General features: G+C 55.9%; 3 protein-coding genes across 16 annotated transcripts in view; 1 reads left to right on the top strand and 2 right to left on the bottom strand.

Moving 5' to 3' along the window:
- MYO9A (myosin IXA) overlaps nucleotides 1-960 on the bottom strand; it is a 171,260-nt gene extending 170,300 nt beyond the window's left edge. For all 9 annotated transcript variants that reach the window (XM_040077720.2, XM_040077724.2, XM_040077722.2 and 6 more), the window contains exon 1: nucleotides 666-960. The gene's annotated coding sequence lies outside the window, so the exon portion shown is untranslated. The remainder of the gene's footprint in view (nucleotides 1-665) is intronic.
- On the top strand, nucleotides 23-7,571 carry SENP8 (SUMO peptidase family member, NEDD8 specific). 4 transcript variants are annotated; one of them, XM_040077735.2, is made up of 2 exons: nucleotides 23-102; nucleotides 5,322-7,571. In XM_040077735.2, the coding sequence occupies exon 2, from the start codon at nucleotides 5,350-5,352 to the stop codon at nucleotides 5,986-5,988; it is 639 nt and encodes a 212-aa protein (XP_039933669.1). In that variant the 5' UTR covers nucleotides 23-102; nucleotides 5,322-5,349; the 3' UTR covers nucleotides 5,989-7,571. The 4 variants fall into 4 exon arrangements, with proteins under 4 accessions (XP_039933669.1, XP_039933668.1, XP_039933670.1 ...); XM_040077734.2 differs by lacking the exon at nucleotides 23-102 and adding an exon at nucleotides 1,151-1,208; XM_040077736.2 differs by lacking the exon at nucleotides 23-102 and adding an exon at nucleotides 1,596-1,730.
- A 1,382-nt stretch (nucleotides 7,572-8,953) lies between these two features.
- Nucleotides 8,954-20,573, bottom strand: GRAMD2A (GRAM domain containing 2A). 3 transcript variants are annotated; one of them, XM_040077732.2, is made up of 13 exons: nucleotides 20,551-20,571; nucleotides 19,615-19,935; nucleotides 17,095-17,233; nucleotides 16,359-16,416; nucleotides 14,986-15,058; nucleotides 14,801-14,904; nucleotides 14,138-14,236; nucleotides 13,146-13,217; nucleotides 12,232-12,294; nucleotides 11,043-11,199; nucleotides 10,676-10,775; nucleotides 10,475-10,582; nucleotides 8,954-9,996 (listed from the first exon to the last, which is right to left on the bottom strand). In XM_040077732.2, exons 3-13 carry the CDS (start codon nucleotides 17,196-17,198, stop codon nucleotides 9,993-9,995), a joined length of 942 nt encoding a protein of 313 aa, XP_039933666.1. In that variant the 5' UTR covers nucleotides 17,199-17,233; nucleotides 19,615-19,935; nucleotides 20,551-20,571; the 3' UTR covers nucleotides 8,954-9,992. The 3 variants fall into 3 exon arrangements, with proteins under 3 accessions (XP_039933666.1, XP_039933665.1, XP_039933667.1); XM_040077731.2 differs by having other exon boundaries at nucleotides 17,095-17,208; nucleotides 20,551-20,569; XM_040077733.2 differs by lacking the exon at nucleotides 8,954-9,996 and having other exon boundaries at nucleotides 10,471-10,582; nucleotides 17,095-17,208; nucleotides 20,551-20,573.
- Between the last annotated feature and the right edge of the window lie 14 nt (nucleotides 20,574-20,587).

Raw genomic sequence — 20,587 nt, 5'->3', positions numbered from 1 at the left:
TTTCCACTGTTTTAACCTTCGAAGGAGCAGTGCTCCCACAGGGGTCCGGCGCGCCAGGGTGGGACCTGCTGTGAAGTCCGACACTGCGCTAAGCATATCCAGGTATACCTCATTCCGACGGGTGGGAATGGCTGATGGGTACTGGGGAACGGCTCTGCGTGGCGCACCGGGCTGCCGGAGCCACGGGGCGTCCGCGGGCGATCGCGACCTGCTCCCGTCGCGATGTCCATAGCCGCGGCCTCAGGGCTACTGCCACACTCCGACCTACAGCCCACGGCCCCACTGGTGACACCTCTGAGGTAAATCTCCTCCCCCCAGGCTGGTTTTTCCATGTCCTGGGCGTCCAACCCACCCGCGATGGGGGTGAGCGGCACCGAGCGGTGAAAGCCCGTGTGTGGGGGGGGAGCGCGGCTGCCCCGCACCGCGCACCCACAGGGGGCGGCTCAGGCGGGGAGGATCCCACACCACCGGGGGGACTCCGCGACACAGGGCAGACCGCACGACGCCGGGGAGACTCGCCCTCCTCCGCCGAACAAAGGCTCCCGCCGGCCCCGCGATGCTCCGGCGGGGTTCGCCTCACGACCCCCGCCCCGCCGCTCCCACCTCACGAGAGCACCGGAGGCCCCCGCCCCGCTCCGCTCCCCGCTGCCGCCGCCACCGCTCACCTGGGTGTCGGGGCGCGGCGCATCCCTCGCCCGCAGCCGCCGCCGTCGCTGAGGGGGAGTCCCGAGGGTCGCTGGCCGAAGGAGGTCGGTTCTGAAAAGAGGTCCCGGGGGTCTGTGCTGAGGAGGGTCGGTGCTGAGGAGTGTCCCAAGGGTCGGTGGGGAGGAGGGTCCCCGGGGTCGGCGCCGAGGAGGCTCGGTGCTAAGGGAGGTCCGGAGGTCCCGGGGATCGGTGTTGAGAGGGGTCCCGGGAAAGGGGGGGCGGTGCGGAGGGGCGCTCCCGCCGCCGCTGCCGCCGCCCGGGCGCTGCCCGACTGCCCGCGCGCGCGCGCCGCCCTCACGCGCCCGCCCGGCGGAGGCAGGCAAGGAGGGAGGGAGGGAGGGACGCGCGCGCACCGCCCCGCCCCGCCCCGCCCCGCCCCGCCATGGGCACGCCCACAGATACGCCTCCCCAGGCACGGCCCCCGTCGTTACGACGCGGCCGCCGCCGCTTTACGGCAGTGCGTGGTAACCGAGCGGCGGCGGCGACGGGCGATGAGGCGGCGGGTGAGACCCGGGGGGACACGGCAGGGGAGACGGGGGGACACGGCGCCGCACGGCGCCACACGGCACCACACGGTGCCGGTAAGGTCCCGGTGCTGGGCGCCATGCCCGGGGCCCGCAGCCGTCGGAGGTCGGTGCTGGCCGGCCTCGGGCCCGGAAGCTTCAAGCCCGCGTTTTAAGGGGAAAAAAGGGTAAAATGGGTAAAGGAGTGGAGGTGTATTACGGTGCTGTGGGTGGTCTCTGCTCCCACCCCAGCCAGGCCCTGACGCTGCGCCTGGCCCCGGTGCACCCTCTCCTGGCGCCGTAATTCGCGTTTATTCGCATAAAAGCAGCGTTGGGATGAGCGGGGTCTTCGCGGGGCTGCTGGCGTGCTCTGGTCGCGGCACCTGAGCGCCGGCAGCCGCTCGGGGTCAGAATCGGGGTCAGCACCTCGCTCCTCCTCCGTGGGGCGTGGGACACCCCGATCACTTCCCCTGCCCGAATTCCCACTCCTGACCAAATTCCTGTGACCTCCAGGTCTTTCAGGTAAGTTATATTTCTTCCCTGTGCTTCCTACTGCTCCCTCGATTAGACCCCTTTCCGTGGGAGGTGAGAGGTGAGTGCATCGGCGTTCGGGTTAAAGATCCATACCAATCCCACCGGTACCTCTGGGACATTCCTGGTGCCATCGCTCATCTTCAGGCGTTCTGCTCGATGAGGGTTTTTTTCCTGTTAAACTCCATGTTTTGGTCAACCCCATCCTGGGGGGCAAAAACCATTGGGTGTTGTTCCTGCAGCTCTTGGTTTCACGCTCTGGGAGATGCTGTGACACCAAGAGAGGTTCTGAGTTGCAGTCTCTGCTTTGGGGAATTTGTCCAGAACAGAAAAGTTTGGGCATAGTGAATAAGGAGCTTGGTGTATTTTCCTCTGATTTCAGCACTCATAGCCTGTTGAACCTTCAGAAATGGGATGTTCTTGTATCATACAGGAATTATAACCTACAGCTCCAGAGAGTTTATTTTTATTTAACAGAAAAGGAGACAACTACACTTCTGTTCTGGATGAGTTGTTTAATTTTCCTTGAGTTTCTCCGAGGGCTCTGTCAGGAAACACATAAATCCAGAGATTCAGGCGTCATCCAGCCTGGGCTCCTGCTGGTAAATAGAAATTAATGTTCCATGTCTGATCTTGCTCCATTAACAACTATTCATACATGGTATCTAAACCCTGTATTTCCTGGACAAGTGAACAGAAAGTTAAACCATAGGGTCTTTTACTCCTGATCTGTAAAAGACGAAACCTTCTCTGTCCTTCCTCCTGCTCCCTGATAAAGTCTGTATTTTTTGTCTTCCAGGTGACCATTTTCATATTTAACTCCATGTTCTTTAAATTAGGAACAGGACTCTAGTGACGTATGTCCTTAAACTATTCCCTCTGGAGGTCCTTAGCACCTTTAATTTATTAAAATAGACTTTAGGAATCTGATTCATTCTTACTTCACACTCTCTTTGCTCTGTCACTGCATTTTTATGCTCAGTTACTAAGGAGTCTCATTTGTCGACTCTCAAGTGCCTTTAACAATTACCTGCAGCAGGTTGTTTTCTTTAATGGTGTGAAAATGACTGGTTTGGGGTGGTTTTGGTCAAGTGTTGGAAAACACTGGCTTTGCTTTGCATCTGGACACAAAGGAGCTCCATCCATTTATGGATTGAACTCGCGCTACTGTCAGCAGCTAATTTGTTAAATTACTGTAACTTCAGTGAGGGGGGGAAAACTTGACCTCTTGCCTTATTGATGCAACACAGCACCATTTTCCATTCTGTCAATGAAATGATGGTGTTGGCATTGAAATGCTCCTTTCTCTCTCCCCGATATCCTCGTCTCAGCATTGGAAATGGGGCAGTTGAAATCCCTTGGAGGAGCTGAGGATTCCAGGGAGTTTGCACAAATTCCAACTACTAATATGCAAATAAAACAAACCAGCAAGACACTTGTTGGCAACCTCCAGCAAATGTTCCAGGCCTGTGCCAGTATTAATTCCTATTTTTATGGAAAATGAACAGAGCGTGCCTGTGCCTTCAGGGAAGAGAGTCCTGGCTGTGGCTGAGCAGAGCTGCTCCCAATCCACATCAGGATTTCAACACTCCTCAGAGGCTCGGATCCACGTCCTGGCTCCTCTGCAGATCCATCTTTAGCTCTTATGGGAGGTTCTCCCAAACAAAGCCACCTCACCAGTGGCTTTTCACAGCCCCACCACGTTATTTTGGTCCTTGCTGCTCACCTGACCTGGCTCTGAGGGAGCCTTCCAAGGGTTTTCCTTGGAGCTGCATGTGGTGAGTCATCCCACAGAACTCACAGGCAGTTTCACAAATACCAGATGGCAATAAAATTAAAAGTAGTAGCTAGTGGCAATTAAGCGCTTGCATTCTCCTTCCTGACTGGAGGAACCTGCCAAATGTCATGTCAGAAAAAAAAAAAAAAAAAAAAAGACAATAATGTTTCTGCAGAGTGGAAAATTAACAGAGCACAGCACACATGCTTCTCTGGCCCTTAAATCCCATTTGGCCTGGAGTGGAAAGCTATTGGCTGGACTTCTACATGGCCAGGAGAAGATGAAGCAGAAAGAACACAATGTGTAAAGGAAAATTTGGGGTATTTCATGGGCACATACAAGTATTTCAGCAGTGCCCACGTTAAACCCCCAAACAGGATGTTTGGAGGACGCCCAGATCTTTAAACCAGGCTGTATTCGGGCAGGCTGAGGAGTTACTGGGATTCCATTTGAGTTTCTTGTTTTTATACTGCGAGGGTTTGCACCACGAGCATGGAAATAGTTGGAGCTCATTAAGGTCGGAAGCGTGTCCAAATACCATTGTGTTTGGCTCAGCATAAACAAGGGCTGCTCCCTTCCTCTGGTGACTCCTGCTGCTCGGCATCTCCGGGATCCACCGGCCACGCAGAAACGCTCACTGGCTGCTTCATGCCCCAAACACCCGCCTCGGCCTTTCCTTCCGACGTGTTACACACGGACCGTGGCTCATCCATTTTGTTCCTTGCCTGTCACGTGCCAAGGGACCTTGCCAAGATTTCTGAGAGATAAATCCCTTCATTTGTGCATCCCAGGCCAGGAAGGGTCGTTCCCCATGATTCATGTCACAGTAAGAAGTGTGAATCTATTTCTTCCTAACAGAACACTCCATTTGCTTTGTTCCTCTTTTATCATGATGGAAAATTGGTGACTTATTTATAGTGAATCATATGAAAGCGATCTTATCATTCTGAGCTTTCACACGAGGCTTTCAGAAATCTGAAGGTGTTTTCATGCTGCCTTTGGGACAGAGGAGGAAAGGGTGAGGCCAAAACCAGCTCTATGTCACCCCTTTCCCAAGCTGTGGCATTTCCAGCCCTGTCCTGGCCAGGAAAGGAGCTAGGGGCTGAGGATGCATCACAGCACTGAGGAGCATGGAAGGGCTGTGGGGTGTCAGAGCTAAAGAAAAACCAGGGTAGATAGGGGGGGGTTTAAATCAAAATGGAAAATCTCCTAAATCCTACTCTGGCTATGTAGAGAGTTGTCATAAAGATTCCCATGGCTGGGAACTGGTTTGTTTGTGATCTCGTCTTGCTTTGTTACTCCTTACTCATGGCCGTGCCTCCCGTGCTGGCGGCCCAGCAGGTTCTCCTGGAACAGGTCATGCCTCTGGCACAGAGCTGGGGCACTCTGTGCTCGTAGAAAGGGACCATATGTCTGTCAGACAGCCCAAAAAGGTTTTAATTTAGGGGAATACCTGTGATGCAAAGAACTCCAGTGCTTGTCACTGCACAGGTAAAACACCAAGACACCCAAACACTACCTGACTTCTGGACCGCTCCTGGTTTCTGTGCAGGAACTGTCTGAAACTCCTTTGTTGTGAGGTTCAGATCCTGGGGATGGAAGGTTGATCTCATTGGAGCCACAGTAGGTTGCTGCTCAACCCAACACTGTGTGTTCTCCATCCGCTCATGGTCCTGCAAATATCCATTTGGGAATCCTGGGCTCTCGCTCGCTGCTGCTGAGAAGGAACTCGAGGTGTTTGTTGGGCTGTATCATGTCCCAGGTGTAATCCAGTTCCCAACCCACGCTCCCTTTCTCTGTTGCAGCTCTGGCGGTTCCCCGGAGCAGCGCAGGATGGATCCCGTGGTTCTCAGCTACATGGACAGCCTGCTGAGGCAGTCGGACGTGGCCCTGCTGGAGCCCCCGAACTGGCTCAACGATCACATCATCGGCTTCGCCTTCGAGTACTTCGCCAACCAGCAGTTCCAGGAGTTCAGCCACCGTGTTTGTTTCATCGGCCCCGAGGTGGCTCAGTTCATCAAGTGTGCCCTTAGTCAGGAAGAAATAGCCATATTCCTCCAGCCGCTGGACCTTCTCCACAAGGAGCTGCTGTTCCTGCCCATCAACGACAACTCCAGCCAGGCCGCTGGGGGCACCCACTGGAGCTTACTGGTTTATTTCAGGGACAAGAAGTGCTTCGCCCATTACGATTCCCACAGTAAATGCAACTCTGTCCACGCCAAGCAAGTGGCAGGGAAACTGGAGGCCTTTCTGGGAAAAAGAGGGGGCAAAGCCACCTTTGTGGATGAGAAGGCGCCGGCACAGCAGAACAGCTACGACTGTGGGATGTACGTGATCTGCAACGCCGAGGCTCTGTGCCACGGCTACTTCCAGGGCCGGATGGAGCCTCTGCTGCAGCTCCTCACCCCCTCCTACATCACGCAGAAGAGGTCAGAGTGGAAAGCTCTCATCACGAAACTGGCACAGAAGTGATGGGGATGCACCTCCAGCCCCCCAAAAACTGCCTTCCCAGTCCAAGAGGCAGCACCCCCAGTGCCTGAGGGAATGCCCATGCACAAGATTGTCCCAAAGAAAAAGAATGTAACCCCTCTAGCATGGCTACACCCCCCAAACACCCTGTTCCCTTCAGGAAAAGCCTTATTCTCCTCTTGAAATCACTGGCCTTTCAACTTCTAATGACAAGAGTCACTTTGCTTTCAAAGAAACCCTCTCCATGGTAAATTTTTACAGTAATCGCTGCGGCAAAACAGGTTGCTGAAGAGACTTCTCCACCTGTGCCCAGCAGGCAACACACCCTCATTAGGTGGCTTTAGCTGGCTCCAAGCATTGTCCTTCCAAGCCAGATTTAGCAAATGCTCTTTAAACCCAAGCCCCCGAGTGCTTTGTCGTGGACAGTTCTAGTCTGTGCCTCCTGCTAACAGTATTGGAGCAATGTGGGATTTAGCAGTCAGGATTTTGTACCCCTGAAAACCTGACATTGAGATGTCACTGCAAAAAGATGAGACTGCAAAGGAAATGCTACAATTAATTTAAGAACAGGGCAAAATCAAAGTCAGTTTTCATCAGCCAGGTGCTCTTAGGCCACACAGCGATGGTGTTTTTTGGCTCCCCGCCCCTGCTTGTTCTTATTGCAAATTAAAACCCGACTCTGAACTTCTGGAAGATTAATAGGAAGCTGAGAAAGCCAGTCCTAGGAAAAGAAACTTAATTGATGAAAAGCAACACTCGCTCTTTGAAGTTTGGGGTTTTTCATTAGGATTTTAGGTTGTCTCTGTGCAGGGAGGGTTCATCAGTGCTCCCCAACCCTTGTTAGCGGTCGCTGCTCTAACACAAAACCAGTTGTTACTGTTGAGAGAAAAAAAAACAAAAACCCAACACACCAGGGAGAACAAAAGGACAGAGTTTGAGGTATAAAAGCCAAAGATAACTGCGGGCTCCTTGAAGTCCTTAATGCACTTCAGAAAACTGAAACACTTCTCTTGCCGTGCTGGATGACGGCTGGGATCCCGGAGTGGATCCTCTCCTTAAAGACAGGCTTAGCAGTGCAGAAAATACAAATTAAACTGAGATGTCATTGCAGGATAAGGAATAATCTCTCACCTGGTGAGAAGCAAAGAGCAGGTTGCTCAAGTGGTGTCTAGCAAAGCAACCACACCCCTACCTGAGAAGGGAAATCCGGGTTAAATACAACCCTTGAGGAAGGATTGTTTTTAACCTGGAGCTCTTCACCACCGGTGTGTGCAGCAGCACAGCTGGGGATTGAGGGCTTCACCTTCCCTTGCTCCAAGTGAAAGTCAAGAAATCAGCCCAGACTGCCCCAAAACACCCTCATGGCAGCACTGGGGCCTGACAAGGGTTTGGAGCTGTTCCCCTCCTTCCTAAAACTGCCTGGACAAGAGAGCAGCCTCCAGCACCAGCCCTCCATAGAAAACCTGCTCAGCTGGAGCCAGAAAGGGATTCCCTTTGGACTCTGAGGGGCTTTGCCAGAGCAACGTCACTGCCACTCCCAAATACTGAATAAAACTGTGAATCCAGACCAAACTGTGCACTTCCCAGCGTCATCCAGTCCTTGGTGTCCCTGCTAATGCTGTGGCCCAGAGTGTCACAGCACGGTGGCTCTGACTCATCTGTCTGACAGTGCCTTCTCGGCTGATTTAATCTTCCAATCCTATTTTTAGAGCTTGGCTTGGGCTGGGGAGGGAAGAATACGGGATGGTGGGTGTGACATGGGGAACAGCAGGGGGATTTGAGGGCAGGGGCTGTGCTCGTCCAGCACTGCCCTGTGCTCCTCGTCCCTGTTCCCAGGCCAGCAAGGTGAGCGTCGAGGGACGTTCCCTGCACCTGAGGTTTTTACGTGGCGTTTCTTTACACAAAGAAAAACAAATAGGCTCAAGCAGGGCGTCATTGGGAGAGCCAACGTGCACCAAACCGGGCGGGCAGACACCAGCTGGGAAACCAAACCAGAGCCTTGCATCCACATCCCGGCAGCAGGGACCCCCCCAAAGCAGAGTGAGGGTTCATCCCAGTGCTCCTCCAAACCTCCTACCTGTCACTGCACCCATGGCTTGTCCCACCACTGGTTTTAACCAGAGTCCTGAGAGGAGACTGCATTCCTGGCTCAGGCTCGGCACAGGGACTCCGAGCACCTGCTGCTGGAGCAGCCAGCAAACACCAGCAAACACTGGGCACATCCGACCAAACCACCCCCAGTCCTCAACCTCTGAACCTCTTCTTGGGGCCCGGAGCCCCACTTTAAGGATGGACACACTAAACACCAACTTGTTTCTTGGAAGAACAACCCCAAACCCATTTCCACTGGGCAAACAAGCTGGGTGAGTCTCTGGCAGGGACAGGATGGCGCCTTTCATCCTCCAGGTCACCCACGGAATCAAAGGCTCCGACAGCTCCATAATGCCAGGGCTTTGAAGAGACCAGACCATCCCCCCCAGGCACACCCGGGTGCTAGATCCCGCCCAAAACAGGTGACACCACCCCTGTCCCCACTTAACCACTGCCACCGTGGTTTTCAAGTTGGGCCGTTTTCATACATTTTGCTGCAAGGGCCAGGCCGGGGAAAGCAGTGAATTTGGTGGATGTGCAGGGAGGAAGAGAAGAAAGAGAAGAAAGAGAAAGGCTCATCCTGCCCACTCCAGCAGCGTGGGGCTGCAACTCAGTTGCCTCCCCCGGCAGCGCTGTCCCCAGCTGGCCCTGCCATCAGCGTGTCACATCCCGCAGTCTCTGCTGCCATCTAGTGCAATAACCGCCTTGGCCTCTCCGTCGGGAGCATCCCTGTCCCCTTGTCCCCGTGAGAGGATGGGCTGTCCCCATGTCATCCACATCCTGAAGGGACACTGGGGCAGCACAGATTTTGGGGTGCCCGGTTTTGGGGCTCACAGCCTAGCACCGCTGTGGAGGATGCTGGTGAGAGACGGTGATGTGCTAGAAAATCCTGGGTTTATTTTCATTTTGTTTAAAAGCCATTCCAAGCCCGGAGCGAGCAGCGAACTCTTCCCCGGGGCGCCAGAATTTGGCCCCATCAGCACTTGTAGTTCCCAAAAAACCAGGAAAGGAATCCCAAAGGAATTCACACGGGTATCACCTGCCACCCCAGTGTGCTCCCGAGGGGGCTGTGGGACAAATCCTGCAGCACTCAGCTCCATGGGGTGACAAGGTTAACACAAGCCAGGGCACAGACGCTGCACTCTGGGACATTCCCCAGTGCCAGCCATGGGCTCCTTTCCAACGTCTTAATGGGGCGAGCAGGACTAACAAATTCCACCGGTGCCGGGTGTGGAACCCAGTGAGGACACCTGGTCTGGGGGACCTTAAAGTGCTTTGCAAGGGACAAACACACACACACACACACACCCCTCTCTGACCCAGTGCTCCAGGAGAGAAGGGCTGGGGGGCCCTGGCTTGTACCCACACCCTTGTGTGTGGGATAAATGACACCCCACAGGGCTAGTGGGCCCCTTCTCCCCATCCCCACAGATCCCTGTCTACAGGGCCATTCCTCCAGGCACATTCCCAAGGACAAACAGGTGGGTTCTCCCAGAGCAGCAGTGGCAACTCATCCACATTTCTGGGGGTTCCTGGTGAGCCCAAGGTCATCTTTTAACAAGAGAAAAACAAGCCTGAAATAAAAACCAGCATCCATTTTAGCAGCAAGTCCTAAGGGAAGATCCAAGTGCTTGGCAGCCCCGAGCCATTGTCCGGTGCTACAGCACGGCAGTGTCCCAGGGAGAAAACAGGTTTCCAGTGGGATGGGGAGTTGGCACTGGTGGCCAGAATCTGGCTGGAAAGTCCCACCAGGAGCGAGTGCCCGAAGGAAGAGAGAAAATACTTGGTCCCATTTTACCGGCCGAGAAAAAGCCGGACCACACGTAACAGCCACAGTTGGGAGGACACAGCACCGGGATCCGTGGGCAGGGTGCCACCACCTCAGTGTCCATCCTCAGCCAGCGCCCGGGGAACGGTCACCTGCAAGCAGGGAGTGGGGTAAGATGGGAGGAGTGACTGCAGAGGCTCTGGATCCCAATCCCGGTGCTTTCTGCCCGGGAGGATCTCAGCCCAAGGAGATTCCCCTCCTGTCCATCCCATGCTGATGCCCATGGCCTTAGCCCCCAGGCACAGCCCAGCTCCGAGATGTCCTGGTGCTTCCTACAACAGGAGAACCAGCCCCAAATCAATGAGGAAACCTCTTCCCAAGCTCCAGAGTCTCAGGGACAACAGAGCTTCCCAGTCACTCAAACCAGCAGTTGATGGGATCACCTCCGGTGTGAAGATGGCACTGTGGGTTCTGTCACTGGCCAGTCCAAGAGCAGGCCCAGGATAAGGGACAAACCATTCCTTAGACACATCACAGAGCAGAGCCATTCCTCTTTGCACCCACATTCCCTCAAGTCCTCCACTCACAGCACGACCTGTGTGTCCCAAAATGCCCTTGAGGGTCGCTCACCTCCTGTGCCCGCGGGAGAGGTAATCCCGGTTCAGAGAGCAGAGCTGCTGCTCCAGACGGAAGATGCGGAATGCCAGGTACGAGGAGGACACGACCAGGAGACAGATGCTGGGAGCAGAGGAACAAGCCAAACACCCAGTTGAGACTGACACCGACACTCCCAGTGTCCCCCCAGCTTCCCCAAGCCCTCGGCACACTTACAGCACAATGAAGATCTTCAGGAGCTGGTAGTCGGAGGGTCTCAGCTCCGCCACACAGCTCTGCTCCACCTCCAGCTCTTCCTCAGTATTTATTGCACTTTCTGAAAGCAAACTCAGAGTCAGCAGCACAGCCACACTTGGCTGATGCTCCTGCTCCTCCAGCAACCAGGAAACATCAAATATTCCTTCCTCGTGGGCTCGGACCCTGCAGCCAGGAAACCCCAGCCCATCCCATCCCCAAACTCCATCGCTGACCCCCAGCCTAATCTGCAAGGCAGAATTCCCCTGCATGAGAGCAGAGGATGGATGACCACACTTTTATGGAGGTTATCACCCCGTGGAGCAGGGCACAAACCCATATCCCTCACCCGAAACCAGTGGCTCCTCAGAGGTGAAGGAGCTCTCCTTGGTGCTCAGGCTGCTGACAGAGGTCCGGTGGATGCACTGGTAGTTGGCATCTGGCAGTGACAGTGACAGTGAGGTAGGTGACACCTTCCTCCACTTGCCCTCTGGGACGATCACCTCCTGTGGGAACAGTCCTGGTGAGCCATGAATGAAACCAGCAGTGACAGATTCAAACTCAAACCTTAGAGCATCTCCATGGAGCACCAGCACATTCAAAACATCATCCTGAGGGAGAGCTGGTCTTCCATGATGGCTTCACAGGAATGCAGGCTCCTACTACCACAGAAGGACCTGCCCACACACCCCACACCTGTCCCAAATACCAGCTGCTGCCTCCTCCACCCCTTGAAGTTCAGGGTAGTCACCTGGAATTCTGCAGCATGCCCCAAACAGGGAAAAAAAAGTGCCACAAAAGGACGATAAACCAAGTGGGGTGGCAGCTGGCACAGAGAGGGGCTCCCCCAAGAGAGAGTTCCCAGGGCTGAGCTGCCAAAGGGCTGCATCCCACCAAAGCACCAGGAGATGCTGCCAGATCAGCCTGAGTCACTCCCAATTCAGCCCTTGAAATGAATCTTTAACTCCTGGGATGTCACCAGACAGTGGGTGCCACCTGTCACCCTCTGGCGCACCCCAACTGTCACCTCCCGCGCCCAGCCTGAGGCACAGGACCAGCAGCCATGGAGGACACCCTTCTCCAAAGGCGCAGGATGTGTCCCCCCCATGCTCCCTGGAACATGCCATGGTTCAGCCTTCTCCCACCATCCTACTCATCCCGCAGAGTTTTGGATAACTCAACCCCAGTCCCAGCTGTGAACAGCATCAGCCGTCGGGGAGCGGAGTGGAGGCATTTTCCACATCACTCTGAGGTTTTTCTGTCTATAAACAGACAGAGTCACTGGCTGTGCTCATCCGGGTCCTCCTGACCCATCTGCTCCTGCCATGTCTGGGGATGAGGGGCCCAGAGGACAAGCTGTGATGGCAACAGGCGCATCCTTGCACGATCTTTGACGGCACCGATAGAACTGACTCTCTCCCGACTCTCTGAGCAGCCCCAGACAGTGTCAAACCCACCAAGGGGACCAGGCGAGCCCTCTCCACCCACAGCATGAGGTCAGGGGGTCTCTCCTGTCCCAGAGCTGCCCTGACCCTCACCAGAGACACGGAGTCCGGCTCCTCCGACAGCTCCTTCAGACTCAAGCTCTTCTTACTGGAAACCTAGATGGGGTGAAAGGATCAGGAATTACAGGGCCACCTCTCCCTGCTTCCGTCTCAGCCACAGAATGGAATTTGGGCTTCTCTGCTGAGACTGCGAAGAGCAGCTGCTAGACCTTACAATGACGGGGATTTGGGGCATGAGGAAAGGGCACTGCATCACTGCTTCCCATCACCAAAAACCCGGTGGGGCCATGGTTGGGCCACGGGCTTCCATGGACAGGATAAAACATCAGGGCGTAAAAACAGAAGGGTATACCTGGGGCAGAGCCCAGCACATTTCAAAGAATAAATCCCCCAGTTTGGCAACAGGGCTGAATCACCCAAATCGCTGCTCTGGCACAGCTGGCACACACCGTCCTGGGCAGGGCAGGGCCCCTGCATGGCTTCCCACGTGTTCAAAGTCAGGGAGAGGAGGTCCCCACAGTCATCCTCTCCAGCTCAAGGGCTGATGGATGTCTTCCCCCACTTAATTTAAATTATTTTTTAACTTTGTACCATTTTTCCTACCCTCAAAACTTTAGATCTGGGCAAAAGGCATCAATGTGCAGAGTGGCAGAACTAGTATTACCACCAGATTATAAATAATTCATACCCACACCCTGAGAGAGAGCAGAAACTCAGGGCTCTGCCTCATCCATGACCCAGAAAAGCCCACGGGAACAGAACGTGCCCGAGGCACAGCTCCTGCCCCTCTTCCCATCCCTTGGTGCGGAGCGAGGATGCTGGGAACTGGAGAGGGCTTTGAGAGCAGTCCAAAGCCTTGGAGGCAGCGATGAAGAGCTGTGCTCAGCCCAAAGGGCAGGTGCAGAGCCTCAGGGCCATGGACACACAGTGGCACAGAGTGGGGGTACCTGCAGGTGGGTGCAGACTCTCCTCAGGACATCATAGACGCTGTCACGAGAGATGAGGGATACGAAGATGTACTGCAAGAGAAAGAGACGAGCTGTTGGGAGAGATTCCCCCCATTCCGAGTCCAGTTCTCCACAGGCAGGGACAGGCAGAGACGTCATGCCCTTGAATCTCCCCGTTTGCAGGAGCCACGTCTTCCCCTGAGGAGTTTCCCTGAGGAGTTTCCCTGCTGTTATTTTTGCAGCCTGCTAAAACCTGGACCAGATTTTTTTGGGGCCAGTCTTGCTCAGTTGCTGTTACTACAGCTTTCCATGCTCAAACCTGGAGGGACACGGCAGCAAATGGTGCCAGGGCCTATGGAAAACATCCTCAGGGATGGAAGGGACACAGGGCCCCACTCGCCATGCCTGGCACAGAGCCCCGGGGTGATGTGCAGGGCAGCCACACACGGCTTCGAATGCCCAAATCCTGCCCTCTGCCTCTCCCTGCTAAAACCCACCTCCCAAATTCCACAGGAATAACTGCTCCCCAAAATCCTGCGGGAACAACCCCCTCCCTGGCAGGGACAGGCAACACACAGTGCTGGCGGCAGCACCCAGGCCGGCGAGGACTTGGACACACTGCATCAGCTCACTGCAGCCAGTAACATCCAACGGGATTTAAAAGCTGGAAACGCAGCCCCGTATCCAAATTTTCCACCAGCTCTGGCTGAACGCCAGCCCAAACCCTTTCCCTGCTTGTGTTTAAGGAGTTTAAAGGTTTTACGTGAGCCTGGCAGGGATTTGTCAGGCTCGGCCGAGTTTCACTTGGGCTTGGCTTTGTCCAGGAACAAAGTGAAATTCAGGAACAAAAACAAAGCTGTGGTGTTTGCCCTGGCTGGCAGCCAGCACAGAGAGCGGTGCTCTTTTCCTAACCAGGGATGGGAATCGTTCCGTTCGCTGCTCTCAAACCACATCCAGTTTGGGCCTGGGCATGTGCTGGATGCTGGTGTTACCTTTCTGCTGGCAGTGGTGGTGATGGCCAGGCCGTTGGGCAGCAGCCGAGCAGTCTTGTGCTTCTTTATCAGCTGTACAGACACCACTGGGATCACAACCTGCGGGGCAGGAACACAGGGATGGACACAGCACAAGCGTCATCCACACAGCCTCCCCAAAACCCACCAGGAGAGGCCCCCATGCAAGCCCAGGGAGGGTGAAAAACAAGGCAGGATGTTATTTTTGGCAGGGTAACTTTGCTGAAACCTTCAGCTCCCTTCAGGTATTTGTTTAAAGCATCACATATAAATAATTCAGTCCTTCAGCCCAGTTTTAAAGGAAGTCATCTCTCCCCAAGATCCCCGTCAGCCACAAGACTAATGGGGAAACATCAGACTGTAAATCAAGAAGAAAAGTCAAGAGAGATTCAAATCTCACCCCCCCTAAAACCTTTGATCTTCCTTCAAGAGCCATTGCGGCTGGAGTGATGTTTTGCATCGGGGAATTTTAAACCAAACCGGTATTTGGTTTCCCCAGGCTGATACCACAGGTCATCAGAGGGGGAGGCACGGCCCTGCTCCCCTTCCCATTGGAGGCTTCTCTTGGGGATTTTGGTGGAATTTGGATGCAGGAGGGGATAAGCTATGGTTACAAGCCCTGAGGGACCAGGGTGCCCACACTACCTTAATGTCCTTCCCAAAAAGGTTTGCGTAGAAGCAGAGCCAGTTGGGGGAGATGTAAAGCCTTCCCTGGATGAGGATGTCTCTCTGGAGAGCGCAGGAGCAAACTGCAAAGCACAGAGACAGCCGTGGCAATCCCTGTGCCGGATCCTGCCACCTCCATGCCCGTCCCTCACCCCGTCACCCACCTTTCAGCACGCTCTCCTCCGTTGGGATGTCCTTGAACAGCTTGTGGTACTGGGAGTTGTACTTGCTAGCAGCCTGAAAGCAAAGCAGAGCAAAGTTATCCGGTGACCTTGCCGATAAGGAGACCCAAAAATCCCTCTCCTGCAAGAAAACCTCCCTCTGCCCGCACCCGGGACCGGCGCAGGGGGGTCCCACCGGGCTGAGGACGGGAGCCCCGACGGATTAGAGGAAGGCTGGACGATCCAGCACCCGGCGAAGGCTGCGCCATCCTCCCAGATGAGCATTTCCCTTAATATCTACGGAGGCTGCCGAGCCTCGGTGAGGAGCCGGTTTTCCACCGGGCTCATCTGCAGGCGGTTTATTTTGCCCAGCGGTTTCTCTCCTCCTCCTCCTCCTCTTCCCTTATCCGGGACACAGTGACAACACTTGCTTTGCGCCCATCGCGCCGCGCCATCCAGCTATTTATATTCCCAGCGCCGCTTCAAAGCCTGCCGGCAGCCGCGGCAGGAGGCTCGGCAGGTCGGCCCCGAAACGCTCCTGCGGCGAAGGCAAAGCCCCAAAGCCTTCAACGCCTTCCATAAATCCGCTCCGCCGGTGCTGTAGGGCAGCTTTGTGCCCCCGGGATGCTCCCCAGGGATGTCCCGCAGCGGTGACAGCTGCCCCCCAGATTCCAAGGGAGCTGCTTTGCCAGGATGCAGAGAAGCAAGGCTGGCTGGTGGCAGCCGCGCAGGCAGAGCCTTGCTGCCCACAGGAACAAGGTCACCTTTGCTCTGCGTGCCTTGTCACCGGATGAGCTGGGCCCAAAGAGGATCAAGACTCGGCAGCACCTGGAGTTGGCTCAGACACCGCCCTGGGGGACGCCGGGACGGTGGGGGTGCCAGTTGGAGTGTTCCAGGAGAACACGGAGGGCATTACCACCAAGAAACACCCCCTGGTCCCAGCACAAATCCCCTGTCACCCTCCCAGATGCCTCTGAGGAAATCAAAAAATGTTTTTCTCCTCCATTTTCTTCACGGGGAAAGGCAAAATGCCACTTCCTGTCACTCCTTCCTCTTACAGAGCACCTCTCATCTGTAGATGGACCAAAAACATCTAGTTTGGGCATGATTTGAACAACCAAAAGGCTTCAAATGGACAGAAATTTAACTGCTCTCAGTCAACATTTCCATTTCCTCCTTCGCTCTAGATGGAAAATCCTGGAAGCATTCATAAGGCAGCGCACAGGCCACACAAAACCATCATCAGCTCTCCTGAAATTAAACACAGGAGGCTCTGCCCCACATCAGAAGCTGCCTCCAGCTCCTTCAGCCCACACCTGAGACCCCAGGTGGGCTCCTCCTGGGGCAACAGGTCATTCCCAAAGCCAAAGGCTTACCACTTCCCGGTGGCATTTCTTGATATCTTCATCCTTGAGGGCTTCATTCAGGCGGAGGCTGGAAGGAAAAATGATAACCACCAGGTAAGCAAAGAGCCACAGGTCTTTCATCCCTAAAACACATGTGCTGCAATATGAGACATGGAAAAATGTACAGGACTGAAAAGAGACCCCAGGAAGCCACATTTTGGGTGTCCCCATGATTTATGGTGGCATTGGGCATTGCTGAGGCTCAGTACTGGCTGTTGAGGGCTGATCTCTGATGAGAGCCAGTGAAGGCACCAGGACCAGGGTACCTCACACACATCCCAGCTCCAGGGGAAGGAGCCCAGAGCTCACCTGGCAGCAGCTTGGGACAAGCTGGGAGCTGGAAATATGCAGCTTTGGCTGGGGCAAGGATTCCTGAGGGAAAACAGGCAGGAATTTGGGAATGTGCCTGAGCAGGAAGGTGGGCTCAGCTTTGGCTGTGCACAGGGACATCCATCCACATCCATCCCACGGACAGATGAAAGGAGGGAGCAGTATCTTACCAACAACCTCAGCAGTGGGAATATCGCCCCCTTCTCCGAACCCCTTTCACTCCCTGTTTTATACCCACAATATTTCAGGGACAAAACGAAGTTTACTGCCCAGTTGGCAGGCAGTATTCAGGGCTCAAAGACAGCAGGAATGCCACAGCAGGAAGGAAAAGAGAGAACACTCAACTGCAGACAGACCCCGGGATGCTGCTCCTCACCTGCCATCGAGGGAATCCAAACTCTTCTGCTTGTGGGACACCTCCAGCTTCTCACGACTGTGCCTGGGCTCGGGGCTCTTCAGGGGAGCTGCCTTCTCATGCATCGGCGTGGCACTGCAAGAAGACACCTGTCAGCCCCCTAAGGAAAGGGGAAAAATGGGTCTGGAGCTGTAAACCTGTTCCCTTCAATCCCAGCTTGCAGAGAGACCTCAGAATCTGCCGCTCAAGGACAGCAAGAATATTTCTGCTATTTCTCAAGTCACGTGGAGAGGGAAAAAAAAAAAGCCATTTCTCTGCCAGGGACTCCCCAGTGCTCACAACAGAGCAGCCAAATTGCTGCGGCTCCCTGGGATAACACCCTCCAAAGCAGAGAACTCTCGTCCTTAAGGGCTGGAAGTCGGGATGGGAAAAACCACAGGACTACAACACTCCTTGCGGGGATGGATTTCAGCCAGGGTCTGCTCCTCTTGGTCCGCAAAACACCATCTTCCCAGGGCAGAGCCATCACCAGGCAGGTTAGAGCCAGTTATTTACCAAAGGGAATGTTATCAGAGGCGCTTATCAGCCACAGCAGGAAAAGTAAACACGGGCCCAGCGCCGAGGGCAGGTTATCAGCTGGCAAGCCACAAAGGTGACACTTCCACCCCCGGCAAACCACCACCGGAGATTGCTGCGGCACTGGCAGCCAAACAGAGCACGATCCCAGGGGACCGGTGGCACAGCAGAGCCAGCAAACAGCCACAGAGCCATGGAGAGGAAATTATTCCAGGGAAAGCACTCATCTCACCAGGCAGGGGGTGGTGCCGGGGCAGGTGGGACGCCAGCAGGACAGGATGAGCGCCAGCAGGCGGGACAAGCACAGAGCTGGAGTGCATCCCGTGCCCGCGGGGACGATGCCGTGGCAGTGCGGCAGAGCCCAGGCCGAGGAGCCAATCAAACTTCCTATACTCCAAGAGCGGCTCCTTTGCCACCTGTACCTCCCTAGATACATCCTGCTCCTGCTCTGAGGGGCTCATCTGAAGGAAAACCCATGGAAATAATCCCCCCTGACTCGTGAAGAGCCAGGATGGGGGTGCTGGATCCCAGCAGATGGATCCCAGTGGGAGCTCAGCCCAAATGGGCTGAGAGCTGAAGCCACGTGAGCTCCCACATCCCCAAAGCCTCAGAGCCCCGACCAAAACACTGTCCAGATGCAATGGAGCCCGGCTGACTCCCAGCTGGAGGCATAGGGAATGCTCCCACAACAGGTGACACATTCATGGGGGCACAGCAGAACCAAACAGAAGTCAGTGGTGCCATGTGGCTGGAAACAGGCTGGGAATATAGCTCCTGGATCCCCACAGCCACTGTTGGCAAAGACCTGCCTGCACTGGAGCCCTGGAGTCCAAGCACTGCAGGGATGGGATGGACACACCAAGGTTGTGGGGTTTTAGGAGCTCAGGTCAAAGGACGTGTCAGGAAGGGAAAGGAGACCTTACTGACAAGAAGCACCAAAATAACATCCCTTGGCATGGCACCAAAAGGTGTTTTCCCTGCCTGACTCCTCAGGCATCCTCTGCCACAACATGCCATGCTGCCCTGAAGCTGAAACTCCTATCATGGAGGCACCAAAGCCTTCATCTGCCCTTCTCCAGTACAGGAAAAGGGACTCTGAACTGATCTGGAGCCTCCTTGTCCAGAGCTCAGCACTCTCTGGCTTCCCTCACGTCATCCCTTAAATCCCCAAGTGCCTGCACTGCTTAATCCGGGTGAGCGGATTTATCCTCAACTGATGCTGACACCGAGGGGCACCACACAGGGACTGGGGAAAGACAAAGGCATCAGAACCCCTCCGAGGTCACCAAACACACAGAAATCCCCTAAAATGAGAAAAAAACACAGGCTGGAAAGCACTTGGAAGTGCTGCATCCTTGTTTTCTCTCCACCATCAGGGACAACTCCCGGGTAAAATGATCCTGGACACAGTGCTGGCAAAGGGATGATCCAGGGAGAGTCTGGGGGCTCTGAGGAGCATCCTCAGCCCCAGCAAGGACATCATAGGAGCTGCTTTGTCTCCTCTGTCGAGATCTCGCTCCATCCTGGCTCCTAGATGCATCAGGGATATGCATATCCAGAGTTTGGGAGCACAGGATAAGTTTGGGCTGCAGACACAGGGAGGTTTCCCATCCAAGAGGTGCTTCCAGTGCCAGCACAGTGAGGAAAACCATTTCTAGCAATTCCTACTCTCACCCTCAAAAAAATTTGTTCAGCAGGAAGCTGCTCCTGAGGTAAACTCACCATCCCAAGTGTCCCAAAATACAAGTGGAACAAGAACAGTCGGAGTTCAGAGCTCCTGAGAGGAGGCAGAGAGGGTGAGTGTAGAAGTTCCCAGCAAAGCAAAAACAATCCAGCGACCTGATGCCTCTGTGCCCATTCCTGACACCCCCTGCCCGCCCACACCGGCTCCCCGAACCCCCAGGTTTTGCCAGGCGAAACCCGGTGCTTCTCCCTCCCACTTGATCAGCGTCTCCCTTCCCTTACGCGGCGCTGGGATCCAGCCTGGAAAAGGTCCGGCGAGAGCCCCTCCGTCGGCGAGCGATTTCCGCTGGATCCCTTCCCCGGAGAAGCGGGCGGCGGAGGCCGGAGCGAGTCAGGCGGGGATCCCGCCTCCCAGCGAACCCCAGGAGGCTCAGAGGCGGAGGGAGGCACCGGAGAGCGGGCGGCCGCGGCCCCAGCAAGCCCGAGAGGGATTCGGCGAGCTGCCCTTGGTCCCGGCGTCCAAGGTCATTTCAGTCCCGCGTGTCGGAGCTGGAGCGGAGCCACCCCGGGATGCTGGAGGGGAACGGCCGGAGCCGAGCGGCGCTGGCAGGAGAGAATGAGGCGCGACGTCAAGGCCGGAGGGAGCTCCGCGTGTCCCTCCCGCGATGTCCCAGGTGTTCCCCGCCTCGGGAAGCGGGGGGTCACGGCCGGGACAGAGCCGAGACCCCGGTCCCGGGATGCCCGCAGCGCCCGGGGCGCGGGGTCTTACCGGGAGCCGCTCCGAGGGCCCCGCGGCACGGAGGGAGCTCGTAGGGAGGTGACCCCCGACCTGCGGGGCTGTGCGGGCACGGCGGGACTGCGGGTCTCGTCCACAGCCGGGGCCGCGCCCGGACAGCCCCGGCGCAGATCCCATCCCCGCCCAGGCTCGGAGCCCCTCGGGCGAAGCCGGCGGATCCCCGGCAGGCCGTGACGGGTCTTCTCCCCGGCCCGGCCCGGTCCCTCTCCTCAGGGAATGGGCGCGGGGGTGTCGGTGTTTCCGCGCTCCCCTCGGCGCGGCGCCGCCGGCCGGGACAGGCCGAGGGGCAGCACCGGCTCCGCGGCGGTGGCGGGAGGGACGTGTCCCCGGCACCCTCCGGCCCCGAACCCCTTCCCGGTGCTATCCCCCCTCAGCCCCGGGGCTCCCCTCAGTCCCGGAGCCCCCCGAGCCCCCCCCGATACCTGCGCGCGGCCCCGCGCGCCCCGGCCTCCTCGCGCC

The sequence above is a fragment of the Hirundo rustica genome, chromosome 13 (genome assembly GCF_015227805.2).
Source record: "Hirundo rustica isolate bHirRus1 chromosome 13, bHirRus1.pri.v3, whole genome shotgun sequence".
NCBI classification, from domain to species: domain Eukaryota; kingdom Metazoa; phylum Chordata; class Aves; order Passeriformes; family Hirundinidae; genus Hirundo; species Hirundo rustica.
Note: the sequence above shows the minus strand (reverse complement) of the source record. Positions and strands in the feature narration are given on the sequence as shown.